This window comes from Agelaius phoeniceus, chromosome 10 (assembly GCF_051311805.1).
Source record: "Agelaius phoeniceus isolate bAgePho1 chromosome 10, bAgePho1.hap1, whole genome shotgun sequence".
Classification (NCBI taxonomy): domain Eukaryota; kingdom Metazoa; phylum Chordata; class Aves; order Passeriformes; family Icteridae; genus Agelaius; species Agelaius phoeniceus.
In genome coordinates, this window is record NC_135274.1 from 25,523,695 (window position 1) to 25,541,943 (window position 18,249).

Genomic DNA, 18,249 nt, shown 5'->3' on the forward strand with positions numbered 1-18,249 from the left:
GAAATATTCAGGGGTTCTGCTTGGATCAGTGGGAGCTATTTCAAGATCTAAAATCCCATGGAATTCTGCATATCCTGAAAAAAGTGATGGCTCTGAAGAGCTCAGCCACTCGATGCTGAGTCCTGAGGTGATGGTGTGGGAATATTCCTGCTCCTGGGAGATTGGGTTCAAGGATTCTCCAATGAAAAAGGTCCTGGATACAGGTGGAGCAAAGGCACTGCATGGGAAAAGGCACAGAAAAGAAAACATATATTTTTCAGAAAATAAAAGTTGTTTTTAATGTCAAAGCAGAAAAGGCCATTTTGGCAATTGACTTGGAGAAATTGAATTCCTCTAAATTCAGCTTTTGCTTCCACATGAAAGATGAAAATCTCAGACCTGAGAGGTGTTCTATACAATAAGTGATACATCCATGAGATAAATTTTATTTTATAATTACAAAATAGTGGAATGCATTAAGTGAAGACCCTGGAAGTGTTGCAGGGGTTTGGAGCAGCCTGGTCTGTGGAAGGTGTCCCTGCCCATTGGGATTTCAGTCCCTCTCAAGCCAAACCAGTCTGGGATTCCATGGAATCTGAAATGATCCGTTCAAATAAACTGATTTATGCAAACCATTGTTTTTTATCAGTGTTAGAAGTCTTTTCCTTGGAAATCTTGCACTGGCAGAGCTTTGGTTGGATGATTGTGCCAAAAGCTCTGGTCACTCAGGAGCTCCATTGAGGTGGTTCAGTCTGGCATCTTAGATCAAATAATACTAAAAATAATCGGATTTTAAAGTACTTCATTTCAATTACTGAGCTGCTTATTTTTCCAAGCTCTCCATTGTCTGCTCTTTGCTCCAGTTTAAATTTGATCTTCCTGGATTGAAGCAGCATCATCCCTTATTTGGGAAGAAAAACTTCCTGATCCTTCTGTTGAAGTCATTACAAACTTGGGGGTTGGCTGCTGTGGAATTGCATCCCAGCTGCAGCATGGGAGCAGGAGCAGCTCTGAGCTGTGAGAAACACCTGGATGTGCTCTGTACTGCTGCTCTCTTGGTTTCTCTGTGTGCCTTCCACAGGAGGCACCAGCACTGCTGTAATAATATCCAGTGGCATTCATAATAGAATAATAATTACCTAATTCTGTAAATTCTATACACTGTATCTTTTTTTTTTTTTTTTTTAAATAGGGAAATTCCACTTGATTTCCAAGCTAGGAAGAGTGGAGAAAAGTGTAGAAGCCCATTGTGGAGCTGTCCTTGCAGGAAGGTGGAATTATGAGGGAACAGCCCTGGTTACAGGTGAGCATTCCTAAATTAATGGAGTGCTTTGAAAACTTAAATAATAATGTACTTTATTTTTTTGGTCTTATTTATCACAGAGGTTGTTATCACCTTGTTTGCTAGGAGTTCATTTTGCACTGTTATTAATGTAGTTTAGCTTAGTGTTGTCCATTTTAATTAATATAATATATTAATAATATAATAATATAATATTTTAATATCTAATATTATAATATTATGTTACATATAATATTTTATAATATAATATGTTAATTTTTAATATTTATATATAATAATAGAATAATATAATATTTTAATATAATATTAATTTCAATATAATGTTAATATAATATAATATAAATATATAATATATAATATATAATATATAATATATATCATATATAATACATATAATATATATAATATATAATATATATTATATTAAAATATAAATAATATAATATTTAATATAATATGAATAATAATAATTAATAATATTATATTAATATAATAGATCGAGTAAAAATATTTCTCTTTTTTCATTTAAGTCACCCAATCCAATTGAAAGTAAATGTTTTAATAGCAGAGTGCTTAGATGGTTTTGTGGCTGTTCTGAACTTCAGAAAGGAGAATATTTGATTTCTTTCTCTTCTATCTGCTGCAAGAAAAAGTTGCTAAGTTGGTACATTTGTATCCCTGCACATTTGGGGTTTTTTAGCCAAAAAGGCTCATTGATCTTGAATATTCCTGTGCTTTATTCCTTAATTATCAGTAATTATCACCTACAGCCCGTTTACATTAATGCTAGAGGAGTGAGCCCACAATTTCTTCATTTCTACACCGTTTTTTGTCCCAAATCTTTCATTAATGTGTTGGTTTTGGTGGTTTTTGTCCCAGATTCTGGCTGGTTTTAGGGGAGCTGCTGCCGTGGCCTGTGCTGGGCTCCTTGCTGGTGCTGTCAGGCTCCTGCTGATGGAGCACAGCTGATCCCTCTGGCCAGGCTCCAGCCCAGGCCACAAGAACTGAGGCTCAGTTTGGATCTGCTCCTTTCCAGCCTCTGAAATGCTGCTTCAAGGAGCTCTGTCCAGCCTGTTCCTCTGAAACCCCAGGGGGATGGGAAGATTGTTCTTTTTAAAGGCAGCTTTGCCTCAGGAACTTCTCCACAGACAAAGTCAAAATTGTCTTTTGAATCTTTTTTTTTTTTTTTTTATGAGACTGCATGACACTGACACTTTTTGGGGAGTGTGGGAATTCATCACCACTTCCAGTTTATTCTGAGGAGGTCAACTCCTCTTATACCACAGCTGTACTTGGAGGGAGACTAAATAAATCATTGCTACTGCACCACTGCAAATATTTTTCTGGTTATATTTCAACAGCATCAAATGTGCACAACTAAGATTTTTAATTTTGAGTGGGTTTTTTAAAAACGTTTTTAAAACATTTCAAACAGCATTGGCCAAATATAAAAACCTGAAATGTGGTAAATAAATTATATTTGAATGGAAGAATCCATTAATTTCTTCTGGGAGGCCTAAACTGAAGGCCCAGTGCATTTTAAAAATTACACCACAGCAGGAATTGTGTGCTGTTAAAACAGCCCTGAGTGTGCTGGGTAGTGTTTAGCAATGAATTCTTCAACAACCAAACTGAGTTATTTGGTACCACACAGTTCTGGTAGAAAATTGAAGCCATCCAAGCAGAGTTATCTTCACTTGCCCCATTTCTCAGTGAAATCTCCAGTTAAATCCATCAAATCTGCTGCTTCTTCCCCCCTGGGCCTTCTCAGACTCCTCTAAGCAGCTTCTGGGCCATTGAAGGAATCAAAAATACAGAATTTGGGATGCTTCAATAATGATGGATTTTCCCTTGCTAGGACCAGCTTCAGAAAAGAGTTCAGGGCTTTTCAGGAGAGGAGGATTTCTGATAATAACAAAAGAACCAGCTGAAATCTTTTTCCTTCCTAAACTTCCCATTGCATGTTTGGGGGACTAAACAAAAGGAATTCACCTGTAAGAAAAGCTGGGTTGATTTGAACTCCAGTGTTTCCTGAGCAAATACATTTATATTTGTTAGTGTGAATATTGCATGGCATTTGCTGATTTCTGTGCTCATTTGCAGCTGGGGAAGATGGCCAAGTGAAAATCTGGTCTAAAAGTGGAATGCTGAGATCCACCTTGGCTCAGCAAGGTGAGTTCTTTGCTCAGAGCTCCATCAGAACTTGTTCATTTGGGTTATTCTGAAATACATTTCAATAACACAGACGCTGAACATGGCAGGGATGGTTTGTTCAAGGGTGTTAAAGCCTTAATTAAATGTAAACCAGAGTTGTATTTCAGTAAGATTTTTTTACAAGTATTTCATTTCTCAAATTCAAAGTGCTGCAATATTTTTAGGCAGCAGTCTCATCCCACGCTGAGGATTTGGTGCCATTTCAGTGAAGATCCTCAGCTAAAATTTTGTTTTTCAGACTTCATAGATGGAGCCCTTGTGACCTTGTGACATTTTTGAAGAAACCACATGCACCTGGGCTTGGGTTAAATGTCAGGCCCTTATCTCTGGCTGAAACAAATGATCTGAATGCTTTCAACCTGGGGAAGGCACTTTAACCACAGCACTGAATAGAAAATGCATTTCAGTTCTTTTAAGGAAGTTCATGTGCTTGTGCAATGTTTGTCAGGTAAAAAGATAAACTAACTGAATTTTAAAAAATTTAAAAATTAAAAAAAAATATTCAAACTGAAGCACATACTCTTTAACATTTCTCAGTTTGTGTTGTCAGGTTTCTTATGCATTATTTTGCTTATTTGGGGTTTGAAAAAGCATCTCAAGGCAATTTGACCCTGTTGTTTGAAACATGAATTTTCATGGGTTTCTGTGAGTTTCTGGTGCAGTACAAAAGCACATTGAGGCCCCATGGAGTAACTGTCACCTTGTGTTTGTGTTTTCAGTGTAAAATCTTTAACTTCAGAGTCAGAGCCCCACAGTTCCTGATGTAAGCATGGCCATACCTGGGGCCAGGGCAGGATTCTGCAGGAATCATGTTCAACCAATTTTCCCCTTCCTTTATTATAATAAGAACTGAAAAAATCCCCAGTGCCAGCATTCCTTTGCCTCATTCCACTCTTTGTGTTAGAAATGGATTTTCAGGCTGTATTTTGGGATGATGATCCATGTGCCTGTCCTGTCTTTGCCCTTTGTTCCTCCTTAGATTCCCTTAAATTCTTCCTTTTCTTCCTCCTTCTCCTCACACTGAAATGTTGGATTTGGGCTTCCACTGATCCATTTTGATGAGGAAATGGATTTCCATGAATTTCTTAGGGAAGCCACGAGATTATCATGGAATCCTGGAATGGTTTGGGCTGGGAGGACCTTAAACCCCATCCCCTCCATGGCAGGGGCTCCTCCCTCTGTCCCAAACCTTTCCTGGACATTCCCAGGGATCCAGGGGCAGCCACAGCTGCTCTGGGAGTTCCATCCCAGCCCTCCCAGGGAGGAATCCACTCCTGATACCCCTGTTCTTTTGGAAACACCCTCCCAAGATCTAAATTTATTTAAATGAATGTTTCTCCTCCTGTGACAATCCAAAATCCCACACAAACTCTTGCCATGACCAAGCGTGCTGTGGGATAAGCCAGACCTTCCTTCCTCAAATCCCAATTTTCTGCCTTTTTGCCTCCTTTTTTCCCAGAATTTTCTCGTTTCTCCTGCAGTGGGGCTGCTCCTCTGGGTTTTCCAGGGTGTTGGCAGCATTTTCCCAAGGCAGTCCTTGTTAAGTGCAGGAGGAAATGAGTTAACTCAGCTCCTGCTGTTAAGCCCTGGAAATTGTGGTTAAGTCCTCAGCCATCATAAAAAAGGCAAACATTTGGTTTAAATAGAAAACTCTTCTGATTGTTAGATCAGCATTAGGAAAGGACAAAAAAAAAAAAAAAAAAGGAGTTTATTTAAAATTTCTCCTCCAGCTGGGGACAGAATTTATGGCATTTTCACCAGGAATTGCCAGAAGGAAAACAGCCAGAGCCACATTTATTTAATATATGTTGTGTTTCTGGGACTTGTCTGCTCTGATGGTTGACAAGTTAAAAAAGTCTGCCATAATTCTGGATTTTTAAGGAATAAAATTCCCTGAAAGAAAATCTATGAACTACAGGAATCTTCAGGAGCAACTGCACCAGGTCTCAATTTGGAGGGTGAATATTTGGGAGCTCAAATGGAGTTTAACCACAATAAAATCAGCTTTTTGCACAGGGAGAAGTGGGGACATACAGGATGATTTTATGGCAGCTCAATCACTTAATTATCTAAATCTCATCAAAATATTCCTGAGTCATTTTTGGAGATAGATTTTAATATGCCAAAATTGCCACTGAGAATTTTACCCTGTAAAAGCATTTTAAGCCTTTTGGGGTTTTTTATTACCATAAAGTTACATTTAAAATGGTTTATTTGAACAATTTTAATTCAGTTGCTGAGTTTAATGCTTGAAGAAGCTTTTTGCTTAACTTTCTTAGTTTTATTTCAAGGAATCAAGTAGCAAAGCCCTTTGATTTTTCTTCAGAGACAAATCTTGTCAAATAATATGGAAAATATTTGCATGGTTGGCAAGTCTGACTTTTTTAAATTCTTCTTTTTTTCCTTGGATGTTTTTCCATGTAATTTTTCCTTTATTCTGTTTTCAAAAAATCTAATTTGAAAACTGGAACATGATTTTAAAAGGGAACAGACAGCTTTATTCCAGATAAAAAATTCTGAGAGTTTCAGTCTAAGAAAGTTGCAGTTAATTGGGAAAACTCTGTCCAGCCTGTGGCCAGTTGGATTTATTGTAATTTATTTTGGAAGTTACTTGTGAATGGGATGTTTGTGCAGCAAAACAAAAATCTCTCCTAATTATGGTACCCAGAAATCTAAAAAAGACCAATTTAGGTGCAACACAAAACTTTTTCCATCCATTTTTGTGTCCAGCCTCGTAATTTGGGGTGAAAAGATTGATTTGCTGATGTCTCTTGGTGAGTATTATTTTGATTTTCTGTAGTTCTGGAGTGACAGTTGGGACTCAATTGCATCAGAGGATAAAATCTGGATATAGATAGAAAATGCAGCTATTTCCTGTTGCTGGCCTGGACTTGTTCTGGACTTTGCTGCACTTCAAACCTTTCACTTGTAAAAGTTTTAGGAATTGTTGATGTGTAAATGGCAACAGGTAAAGAAGCTTGAGAAATGTGTCATGTACATTTATATAATACAGTGTTATCTACAGAGATATTTATGTAATATTAATCTATTTTAGGCAGTCATTATGTATTATATTTTATGTACTTAAATGCAAATTTTTAATATTTTATATATAATGATGTATTTTATTTTTATGCTCTGCTGTATCTTACCATCAATATTATTTATTTTTATTATTATATCTAATATAGATGTTAAAAATAGAGTCTTTTTTGCTTGCCCACAGGAACTCCAGTGTACTCAGTGTCCTGGGCCCCTGACTCTGACAAAGTTCTCTACACCTCAGGGCAGCAGCTGATTATTAAACCCCTCCAGCCAAATGCCAAAGTTCTGCAGGTACCATTAATAATCTGATTAATTAATAAGGTTTATTCACAGAAATCAAGATACAGAAGCCTTTTGTTAAAAAGCAGCTGTTGAATTTTAATTTTTGGATTAAAAATTTTAATGGGTGTTTAGATGAAGGATTTTCATGCAGATTTTTGTGCTTTGATTCTGCCTCGTTCAGGCTTTATTTCATTTCTTTTTCTGCTAAATCATAAAATTGTGAAATTTGGAAACAACCTCCAGGATCATCAAGCCCAGCAAGTGATGAATATTGAAAATAGGAGTTGTCAGAGTTGTGGAGTTGATTTTTTTCCCTTCCAGTGGAAAGGCCACGAGGGCCTGATTTTGAAAACCGACTGGAATTCAGTGAATGGCCTGATCCTCTCTGCAGGGGAAGATTGCAGATACAAGGTGGGCTCTGCTTCCATTTTAAATCCATGCCCAAAATCTTTTATTAGATAGCCTGAAATGCTGGGATTTTACCCTGGAAGCCCAAAATGAAAGGAGAAATCTTGCACTTTTCAAGAAGAAATTGTGTTATTTATGAATACACCTCACTCTGTTGTAGTAAGATAAAATTCCAAATCTTTTTTAAATCCAGCAGGATAAAAAATGGTAAAATGGGGGTGAAACAAAAAGAAAAATATGTACAAATATAGAAGTGATTATTTCAATCAATAGAAGCTGAGATACCAAATTAGAGGAGATAAAACTGCTGGTTTCTACTACAGGGACATTAGTGAATCCCTCAGTAAATTCTAAAATATATTTAAATATATTTGGATGCAGGAAATATAATCATATAATCTGGATCCCAAATACAAAGCACCTTTTGAGTATCTTCCCTTAAATAAAAACTGATTTTTAAATGTGTCATGTGTTGGTTCTGTCATTTAATTGTGTAATGGCTGTGATAGAAAATACACAATTAAGAAATGTTTAAAATCCAATAAATTGTTACATTGTTTTGTGAATTGATTTCCATTTGAAAAAAATCTCTGCTTTTGGAAATTTGCAGCTTCTTTTATAGACTTGGGGCAATTTACAGGAAATAAAACTCAGGGGTGCAAAATATTTTATACAAAATATTTTATCCAGAATTATGTGACATTTACCATGGCAAAAAGCAAGTCTGTTGCATTAAATAAACCAATACTAATTGAAATTTATATATATACATAGGTATACTTATTTATATTTATATAGATATATTTTTATATACAGTTACATTTAATTAACTTGGGCAATTATTTCTATAATTTCTATGTCATGGGGGAAAATTATACTTCTGGAATAATAAAAGTACAACAAGTGTATTTATAAAATATAAGTGAGGAATAATTTAGGTGATTTTCCCAGTTACACTTCATCATGAGGGAAAATGATAGTTCTGAAATGATAAATACAAAATATATCTATATAAAACAAAAGTGAGATATATATTAAAATATATATATGTATAGTTTATATATATAATACCAATATATCTATCACAGGTGATTTTTTAAAGTTATGCTGGAAACATGAGGGGAAATTACACTTCTGCAGTAAGAAAAATACCAAAAATATACCTAAACCAAAACTGAACTGTAATATAGGTGACTTTTCAAATTACAGTAAAACATGAGGGAAAATGACACTTCTGCAGTAAGAAAAATACCAAAAATATATATAAACCAAAACTGAACTGTAATATAGGTGATTTTTCAAATTACACTAAAACATGAGGGAAAATGATACTTCTGGAATAGGAAAAATACAAAATATATATATATAAAACAAAAGGAGGATGTATATTAAAATATATATAAATATATCCTTTATATATATAAAGATATATCTATATCATACTGGTGATTTTTCAAATTACACTGAAACATGAGGGAAAATGATACTTCTGGAATAGGAAAAATACAAAATATATATATAAAACAAAAGGGGGGTGTATATTAAAAAATATATATATTCTTTATATATATTAATATATATATCATACAGGTGATTTTTCAAATTACACTAAAACATGAGGGAAAATGATACTTCTAGAATAGGAAAAATACAAAATATATATATAAAACAAAAGGGGGATGTATATTAAAATATATATATATATTCTTTATATATATTAATATATATATCATACAGGTGATTTTTCAAATTACACTAAAACATGAGGGAAAATGATACTTCTGGAATAGGAAAAATACAAAATATATATATAAAACCAAAGGGGGATGTATATTAAAAAATATATATATATATCCTTTATATATATAAATATATATCTATATCATACAGGTGATTTTTCAAATTACACTAAAACATGAGGGGAAATGATACTTCTAGAATAGGAAAAATACAAAATCTATATATAAAACAAAAGGAGGATGTATATTAAAATATATATATATATATCCTTTATATATATAAATATATATCTATATCATACTGGTGATTTTTCAAATTACACTGAAAACATATGGGGAAATGATACTTCTAGAATAGGAGAAATACAAAATATATATATAAAACAAAAGGGGGAGGTATATTAAAATATATATATTCTTTTTATATATATAAAGATATATCTATATCATACAGGTGATTTTTCAAATTACACTAAAACATGAGGGAAAATGATACTTCTGGAATAGGAAAAATACAAAATCTATATATAAAACCAAAGGGGGATGTATATTAAAAAATATATATATCCTTTATATATATAAATATATATCTATATCATACAGGTGATTTTTCAAATTACACTAAAACATGAGGGAAAATGACACTTCTGGAATAGGAAAAATACAAAATATATATAAAACAAAAGGGGGATGTATATTAAAATATACATATATTCTTTATATATATAAATATATATCTATATCATACAGGTGATTTTTCAAATTACACTGAAACATGAGGGAAAATGATACTTCTAGAATAAGAAAAATACAAAATATATATATAAAACAAAAGAGGGAGGTATATTAAAATATATATATATATTCTTTATATATATTACTATATATATCATACAGGTGATTTTTCAAATTACACTGAAACATGAGGGAAAATGATACTTCTAGAATAGGAAAAATACAAAATATTTATATAAAACAAAAGGGGGAGGTATATTAAAATAAATAAATATATATATATATCCTTTATATATATATAAATATATATCTATACCATACAGGTGATTTTTCAAATTACACTAAAACATGAGGGGAAATGATACTTCTAGAATAGGAAAAATACAAAATATTTATATAAAACAAAAGGGGGATGTATATTAAAATATATATATATATCCTTTATATATATAAAGATATATCTATATCATACAGGTGATTTTTCAAATTACACTGAAAACATGAGGGGAAATTACATTTCTGGAGTAACAACAATACAAAAAATATCTGTATAAAACAAAAGCAAGACATATTAAATACCTATGTTATTTGTATATTTTTAATATAATTTATATATATATATAATATATTTTATATATATATATATATATAAAATACAGGTGATTTTTTTCAAGTTACCCTGAAAACATGAGGGGAAATTCCACCTCTGCAGTAACAAAAATCCAAAAAAAATATATATATAAACCAAAAATGAACTGTGATACAGTGATTTTTCAAATTCCACTAGAACATGAGGGGAATTTATTTTTCTGGAATAATTCCAGTGCACCCCAGGCGTGGTGCATGGATGGAAATGGGGATTTTGCTGCAGGTTTGGGACAGTTTTGGCCGTGCCCTGTACAGTTCCCAGCCCCACGAGTATCCCATCACTGCCATTGCCTGGGCTCTGGATGGAGAATTGTTTGCAGTGGGATCTTTCAACACTTTACGTCTCTGTGATAAAACTGGGGTAAGTGAAACTCTGCTAATTGTTTTCTATAGATAAAAAAATAAATATAATTAAATATTTTAAATATTTAATTTTTAAATTTTTTTTAAATTATTTAAAATTATTTTCTGGAGTAAAACTCAGCACATTTATTTTATATATATGGAAAAAATTAAAGATATTAAAAAGAGAAAACTCCACAGTAAAACTCTGGAAATTGTCCAAATTTCTTGATAATACAGCAAATATTCCTCAGGATATCCATGTACAGGTGGGTGTTTTATTAGCAAAAATGCTTGTGGTTGCCAGCACCTTTTTGCTGACCAGAATATTTTATTTTTAATAATATTTTGCATTTTGGGACATGAAATTCTTTACCTGAAAAGCACAGATTTCACAAGCATCTCTTGTGATCAGAACTAATCATAAATTGCTATTTTTAACCATAAAAAGGAGTGTATAACAATAACCTGATAGAAAAGGAAGTGGAAGAACCATTTATTATTATATTATATTATATTATATTATATTATATTATATTATATTATATTATATTATATTATATTATATTGCATTATATTATGTTATATTATATTATATTATATTATATTATATTATATTATATTATATTATATTATACACTTTTATTATTTAATCTCTTTTTTCCCTTGAAGGTTTACTCCTGAATCATTATTTTCATAGGGTTTTTTGCAGCTCTGTCTCCAATTAAAATCAATTTAATGCAGTTTCACCTCCCTTCATTGGGAGCACAGATTGTCTTCATTGTCTTTGTCTTTCCTGTGGTTCTGAAGATTCTTGCTCCGATTTTTTGCAGCAAACTTTGATTATTTGGGACTTTTGTTGTCCTGGTTTCTTGTTGTGTTTGTTGCTCTTTTTGGGAAAAAATTGCTGAGGTGTTTTGGGTGTGTTCAGTCAATCGTGGTTCACCTCCCCGTGAATTTGGAGTGTGTTTAAATTTAAAATATTTCAAATATTTGAAATTCATGAAGAGGAGCCTTTAAAGATTATTTGAGAAAAGGTATAAGGTTATAATAATAAGGTTAAAATTAAAGATTATTTGAGAAAAGGTATACGGTTATAATAATAAGGTTAAAATTAAAGATTATTTGAGAAAAGGTATAAGGTTATAATAAGAGGTTATAAGGTTGTAATAAGGTTAAAATTAAAGAGTATTTGAGAAAAGGTGTAAGGATAAACTCTGAATTTTCCTGTTCCTTCTGTAGTGATGATAATTTCACTGATTTTTACTGACAGTGTACAAATAGAATTTAATTACAAATTTGTAATTAACAGTTACCTAGAAGGAAAAGTACTCAAATGCAGGGGTTTTGTGCGAGGTGTCAATTTGCTGATTTAAAAAAGATTAATTTTGATATCTACAGATCTGCCATTTCATTTACTGTTAAGTCTGGCAAGCTAAAAAGCAATGTTTTAATCAGCAATTAATACTGAACAGCTCATTGGGAATTTTAATGCAAACAGGTTTATTTCTTGTAGAAAATTAAGATTATTTTACCTGAGTTTATTAGGACTTTATTATTGTTTATTTAATTTTTTATTATTTTATACCTGAGTTTATGATTTATTTTTGATTTTCATTTTTTCTTAATATTTTATACCCGAGTTTATGATTTATTTTTGATTTTCATTTTTTCTTATTACTTCATACCTGAGTTTATGATTTATTTTTGATTTTCATTTTTTCTTATTATTTTATACCTGAGTTTATGATTTATTTTTGATTTTCATTTTTTCTTATTATTTTATTCCTGAGCTTATGATTTATTTTTGATTTTCATTTTTTCTTATTACTTTATACCCGAGTTTATGATTTATTTTTGATTTTCATTTTTTCTTATTATTTTATACCTGAGTTTATTAAGAGTTTATTACTCATCTCCTAAACACAGATGAGCAGCAGCTGCTGCCAGCTGCTCCGTGTGTTGAGCAGGTTTTATTCTCCTCAAATTCAGGTTTTGGATGTAAATGGAGGCCCTGGATGTAAATGGAGGCCCTGGGTGTAAATGGAGGCCCTGGGTGTAAATGGAGGCCCTGGGTGTAAATGGAGGCCCTGGGTGTAAATGGAGGCCCTGGGTGTAAATGGAGGCCCTGGATGTAAATGGAGGCCCTGGATGTAAATGGAGGCCCTGGGTGTAAATGGAGGCCCTGGGTGTAAATGGAGGCCCTGGATGTAAATGGAGGCCCTGGGTGTAAATGGAGGCCCTGGGTGTAAATGGAGGCCCTGGGTGTAAATGGAGGCCCTGGATGTAAATGGAGGCCCTGGGTGTAAATGGAGGCCCTGGATGTAAATGGAGGCCCTGGATGTAAATTGAGGCCCTGGATGTAAATGGAGGCCCTGGATGTAAATGGAGGCCCTGGGTGTAAATGGAGGCCCTGGGTGTAAATTGAGGCCCTGGATGTAAATGGAGGCCCTGGGTGTAAATGGAGGCCCTGGGTGTAAATGGAGGCCCTGGGTGTAAATGGAGGCCCTGGATGTAAATGGAGGCCCTGGATGTAAATCTTGCCTGGAGGAGAGGCTGGCATGGGGAATTCAGGAGGGATTCCCATGGAGCCTGAGGGGAAGCAGAGCTGCCCTTTCCTGCTCAGCACTGACATTTTTACTGTGCCTGGTGGAACGGGGCTGCCCTGGCAAAATGCTCCCCTGGGAGCCAGCAGGACAAGAAATATTTGTCCTGAACTCCTCTGCAGGATTTGTGCTCACTTTGGGGCATCATTCAATTAAATCCTTGCACTCAGTGCTCTTTATTCTCATTTTTTCCTCACCTCCCTGGGATGTCAGGCAGCTCCGTGGTAAAGACCGAAGTCACAAATGTAATGTTTTAAATTGTGTTTTTTCAATTAAAAATCATGAAAAGAAATGATGTATTTGTATATAAAATGAATTATTATGGTTGTGTTCTCAAGGCCTCGGGAGTGTAGAGGGATCAGTGATAAAAAACAGTAAAAATGAAACACTGGTCAAATGAATCATTTTAATTGGTAAATAGGGGCATCCAATTTATATTTAAATAATGTTGAATAGATTTCTGCATCTTCTGCTGTTGAATATTTCTGCATCTTCTGCTGTGCCCCTTTGGAGATAATTTCATGTGCCCAAAAGTCAATCCCATGTTTACATTTAACTTCAATCACATGATTTTTATTATTGATTTCCTCTAAGATTTCCAATATATTTGGATATGCAGGTAATTCTTCAATTACTACAAAATTACTCCTCCTTATAATCCTACATTATTGCTACTCCTTAACAATATTCTGTTACATAAAGAGGAAATAACTGAGATTTGCTTCTTGTTTTAAAATCTGCTTGAATATCTTCCTAAAATTCCCTAAAAAGATTATTTAATTCTTAATTCTTATTTGTTATCCATTTTCAGGGAAACAGCTCTGTGGAGATTCAGGATGATTTGTGTTTCTGATATGCAGGAAATTTTTAAAATTATCTTGCTCTGAAAATTCTAATTTTGGACATTTTTTTAAATAAGGATCTAAACTTCAGAGGAGTCTCATGGATAAGGCTGAGGGAATTAAGAATTAGGGTATTTGCTGGAGGAAATTTTTAATTAATCCTTCACTTGGAGAGTAAGAGAGTGGAGAAAATGTAATTATTTCTTCAGCACCTTAATTTTCTGTAGTGATTGCCTGGATTTATGAATGAGAACACACTTGGAGTAAATTATGAGTAGAAAACTGATACCTGATGTACTTCCAGCACTGTGACTTCTTAATTTCTGCTTTACCTGTTGCTTTTCCTTTTATTTATTTCCCAGGCTCTGACTTAAACATCCAATCCCAACCCACCAAAAAACTTCATTTATTGTCGCTGCTTGAAAAATCCCAACCCTGCAAACGTATTTCTGACAAGAAATCATTTCTAAAAGTACAAAGTAACTGAAATTTATATTTTTTTTTCTTGTTTCCAGTGGTCTTATGCCCTGGAGAAGCCCAACACTGGCAGCATTTTTGCCATTTCCTGGTCCATCGATGGCACCCAGCTGGCAGGAGCCTGTGGGAATGGCCAGGTCATCTTTGCCCACGTGGTGGAGCAGCACTGGGAGTGGCAAAACTTCCACATCACCTTAATTAAGAGAAGAACCATGAAGGTAAAATCCACTTCCAAATTGCCTTAATTAAGGGAAGAACCATGAAGGTAAAATCCACTTCCAAATTGCCTTAATTAAGAGAAGAACCATGAAGGTAAAATCCACTTCCAAATTGCCTTAATTAAGGGAAGAACCATGAAGGTAAAATCCACTTCCAAATCACCTTTGTTAAGAGAAGAACCATGAAGGTAAAATCCACTTCCAAATTGCCTTAATTAAGGGAAGAACCAGAAAGGTAAAATCCACTTCCAAGTTACCTTAATTAAGAGAACCATGAAGGTAAAATCCACTTCCAAATTAAGAGAAGAACCATAAAGGTAAAAATCCACTTCCAAATTGCCTTAATTAAGAGAAGAACCAAAAAGGTGAAATCCACTTCCAAATCACTTTAATTAAGAGAAGAACCAGAAAGGTAAAATCCACTTCCAAATCACTTTAATTAAGAGAACAACCATGAAGGTAAAATCCACTTCCAAATTACCTTCATTAAGAGAACCATGAAGGTAAAATCCACTTCCAAATCTCTTTAATTAGGAGAAGAACCATGAAGGTAAAATCCACTTCCAAATCACTTTAATTAAGAGAAGAACCATGAAGGTAAAATCCACTTCCAAGTTACCTTAATTAGGAGAACCATGAAGGTAAAATCCACTTCCAAATCACCTTCATTAAGAGAACCATGAAGGTAAAATCCACTTCCAAATCTCTTTAATTAGGAGAAGAACTAGAAAGGTAAAATCCACTTCCAAATCACCTTAATTAAGAGAAGAACCAGAAAGGTAAAATCCACTTCCACATCATCTTAATTAAGAGAACCATAAAGGTAAAATCCACTTCCAAATCACCTTAATTAAGAGAATCATGAAGGTAAAATCCACTTCCAAATCACTTTAATTAAGAGAACCATGAAGGTAAAATCCACTTCCAAATTACCTTCATTAAGGGAAGAACCAGAAAGGTAAAATCCACTTCCAAATCACCTTAATTAAGAGAACCATGAAGGTAAAATCCACTTCCAAATCACCTTCATTAAGAGAAGAACCATAAAGGTAAAATCCACTTCCAAATTACCTTAATTAAGAGAACCATAAAGGTAAAATCCACTTCCAAATCACCTTCATTAAGAGAACAATCAGAAAGGTAAAATCCACTTCCAAATCACTTTAATTAAGAGAAGAACCATGAAGGTAAAATCCACTTCCAAGTTACCTTCATTAAGAGAAGAACCATGAAGGTAAAATCCACTTCCAAATTGCCTTCATTAAGAGAAGAACCATGAAGGTAAAATCCACTTCCAAATTACCTTAATTAAGAGAACCATGAAGGTAAAATCCCCTCAGAGCTGGGCAGCCCCATCACAGAGCTTGTTTTAATGCAAAATGGGAATTTGGGGTTGAATTTGTCAATCCCAGACATTGACTCACAAGGTTTTGTTCTCTGGGATAATCAAGATTTCCATCCTTCCACATTTTCCAAATTACACATTTGGGGCTTTTCAGCATCGAGTTCCTAAATTCCTACTGAGACCCTTCAAAGGTTTTTTTTTTTTTTCATTTTCATGCTGGGTTTGGAATTGGGAAGAGCTGGAGCAGCAGCAGGGCTGGATTTGGGGTTGGGGCCGTGGGTGGGTGCTGTGAGTCAGTGTCTGGGAACACACAGCACAAATCAGCTCAAAATTCCCAATTTTTCCCCTCATTCCCAGACATCGACTCGTTCCAGATGCACTTGGGAATGCTCTCCATGGGATTTGAATTCTCTTTTGGAATATGCAAAGAGTGAGGAAGTGCAGCTAACCCTGACTCATTTTTCATTTTCATTCCTTTCCAGTGATTTTATTCCTATCTATTATGTAGGAAAATCCTACAAAATCCTACCCAAAACTTGCAGATGGATTTTTTTTCCTGAGTATCACAATGGCAAAGTTAATTAGTGATGCTGTGGTGGGCACAGCAATGAACAAATCCTTGGAAATGGTTTCCAGGCTCTTGGAATAATTGAGCTCAGTCCATGTCTTGCAGTTGGTGCATAATGGAGAACACCAGAAGGAAGTTACCACCCTCAGAACGGTGACATCTTCAAAAAAAACCCCAAACCCCACCAAAAAATCCCACCAAAAACTTTATTGTTTAAGGCCCCCCATGGATTTTTAGCTCCCTAAAATCTCTGTTAATTTGAGGCAAATTCTGGTTTTCTTGAACAAATTTTAAGCAGAATGACAAAACCACAGGCTGCTCACCCAGCCCGTCTCCTGAATTTCCTGTGCTTCCAGCTGTGGAATCATAAAAATTCCAGAGCTCTGCAGCATCTTCATCCCAATCCTGGAAATTGCTGGATTGTTTGGATGAAGTCTTTATTTAAATAACACACTTTTGAATTGATTTAAAGAACAATGAAATAAACATTGATGTGTTCATTTCAAATACTCAATTTATCAACAGCTGAACAATCTTAAAATGGGAATTTTTCAGACCCCCTCTGGTTAAAAATATGACCAAACTCAAAATAATTAAAAAAAAATTATCTATTTAATTAACTAAATCTTACACCATTATAAAAATTTGTTTAAAATAAACTTATATATATATTAATTATCATCATATTTATACCTTGTCTACTTCAATATATCCAACAAATTTATCAAAACAATATTCAGAGTTTAAACGCTCCTCCATCTCAAATAATTTTCTCAGCAGGAATCTTTCCTTCCTGAATTTGGATTTCAGCTCTTTTGCTTCTCTCCCTGTGCTCAGGTGCACAACGTCATCAACGACGCCGTGGATTTGTTGGAATTCCGGGACAGGGTCATCAAAGCCTCCCTGAATTATGGATATTTGGTGGTCTCCACTTCCCTGCAGTGCTATGTGTTCTCGTGAGCAAAGCAAATTTATTTTGCATTAATTTATTTTTAATTTATTTTAAAATTTATTTTGCATTAATTTCTTTTTCATTTTTTTAATTTATTTTAAAATTAATAGAAATATTCAATAGAATATCTGCTCAGTGAATGCTAGTACATATCACTGTAAAAGAGTCAGAAGTATTTAAAAAATATTTTAGGAATAAAATAATCCATATAAACATAATTTTGCTCATTTTTCCCTGCAGTGTAATGCGTTTTCATGAATAAAACCAATTCCTCTTCCTCAGATTGTTTGGAAAAGAGTGGCAGAAACTTCATTGGAAGCACAAGCATTAATTTATTTTAAATTTATTTTAAATTAATTGAAATATCCAATGGACTATCTGCTCAGTGAACGCCAATGCAGATCACTGTAAAAGAGTCAGAAATATTTTAAAAATATTGTAGAAATAAAATAATCCATCTAAACATAATTTTGCTCATTTTTCCTTGCAATGTTAAGCGTTTTCATGAATAAAACAAATTCCTCTTCCTCAGATTGTTTGCAAAGG

The 18,249-nt window shown here is 33.8% G+C and overlaps 1 protein-coding gene across 3 annotated transcripts in view; it reads left to right on the forward strand.

The window, feature by feature from the left end:
* IFT80 (intraflagellar transport 80) overlaps positions 1 to 18,249 on the forward strand; it is a 34,780-nt gene that overhangs the window by 3,545 nt on the left and 12,986 nt on the right. For all 3 annotated transcript variants that reach the window (XM_077184213.1, XM_054639770.2, XM_077184214.1), the window contains exons 4-10: positions 1,172 to 1,282; positions 3,386 to 3,454; positions 6,723 to 6,832; positions 7,145 to 7,234; positions 10,577 to 10,714; positions 14,659 to 14,838; positions 17,589 to 17,707. In XM_077184213.1, the coding sequence (XP_077040328.1) occupies positions 1,172 to 1,282; positions 3,386 to 3,454; positions 6,723 to 6,832; positions 7,145 to 7,234; positions 10,577 to 10,714; positions 14,659 to 14,838; positions 17,589 to 17,707 (817 nt within the window). The remainder of the gene's footprint in view (positions 1 to 1,171; positions 1,283 to 3,385; positions 3,455 to 6,722; positions 6,833 to 7,144; positions 7,235 to 10,576; positions 10,715 to 14,658; positions 14,839 to 17,588; positions 17,708 to 18,249) is intronic.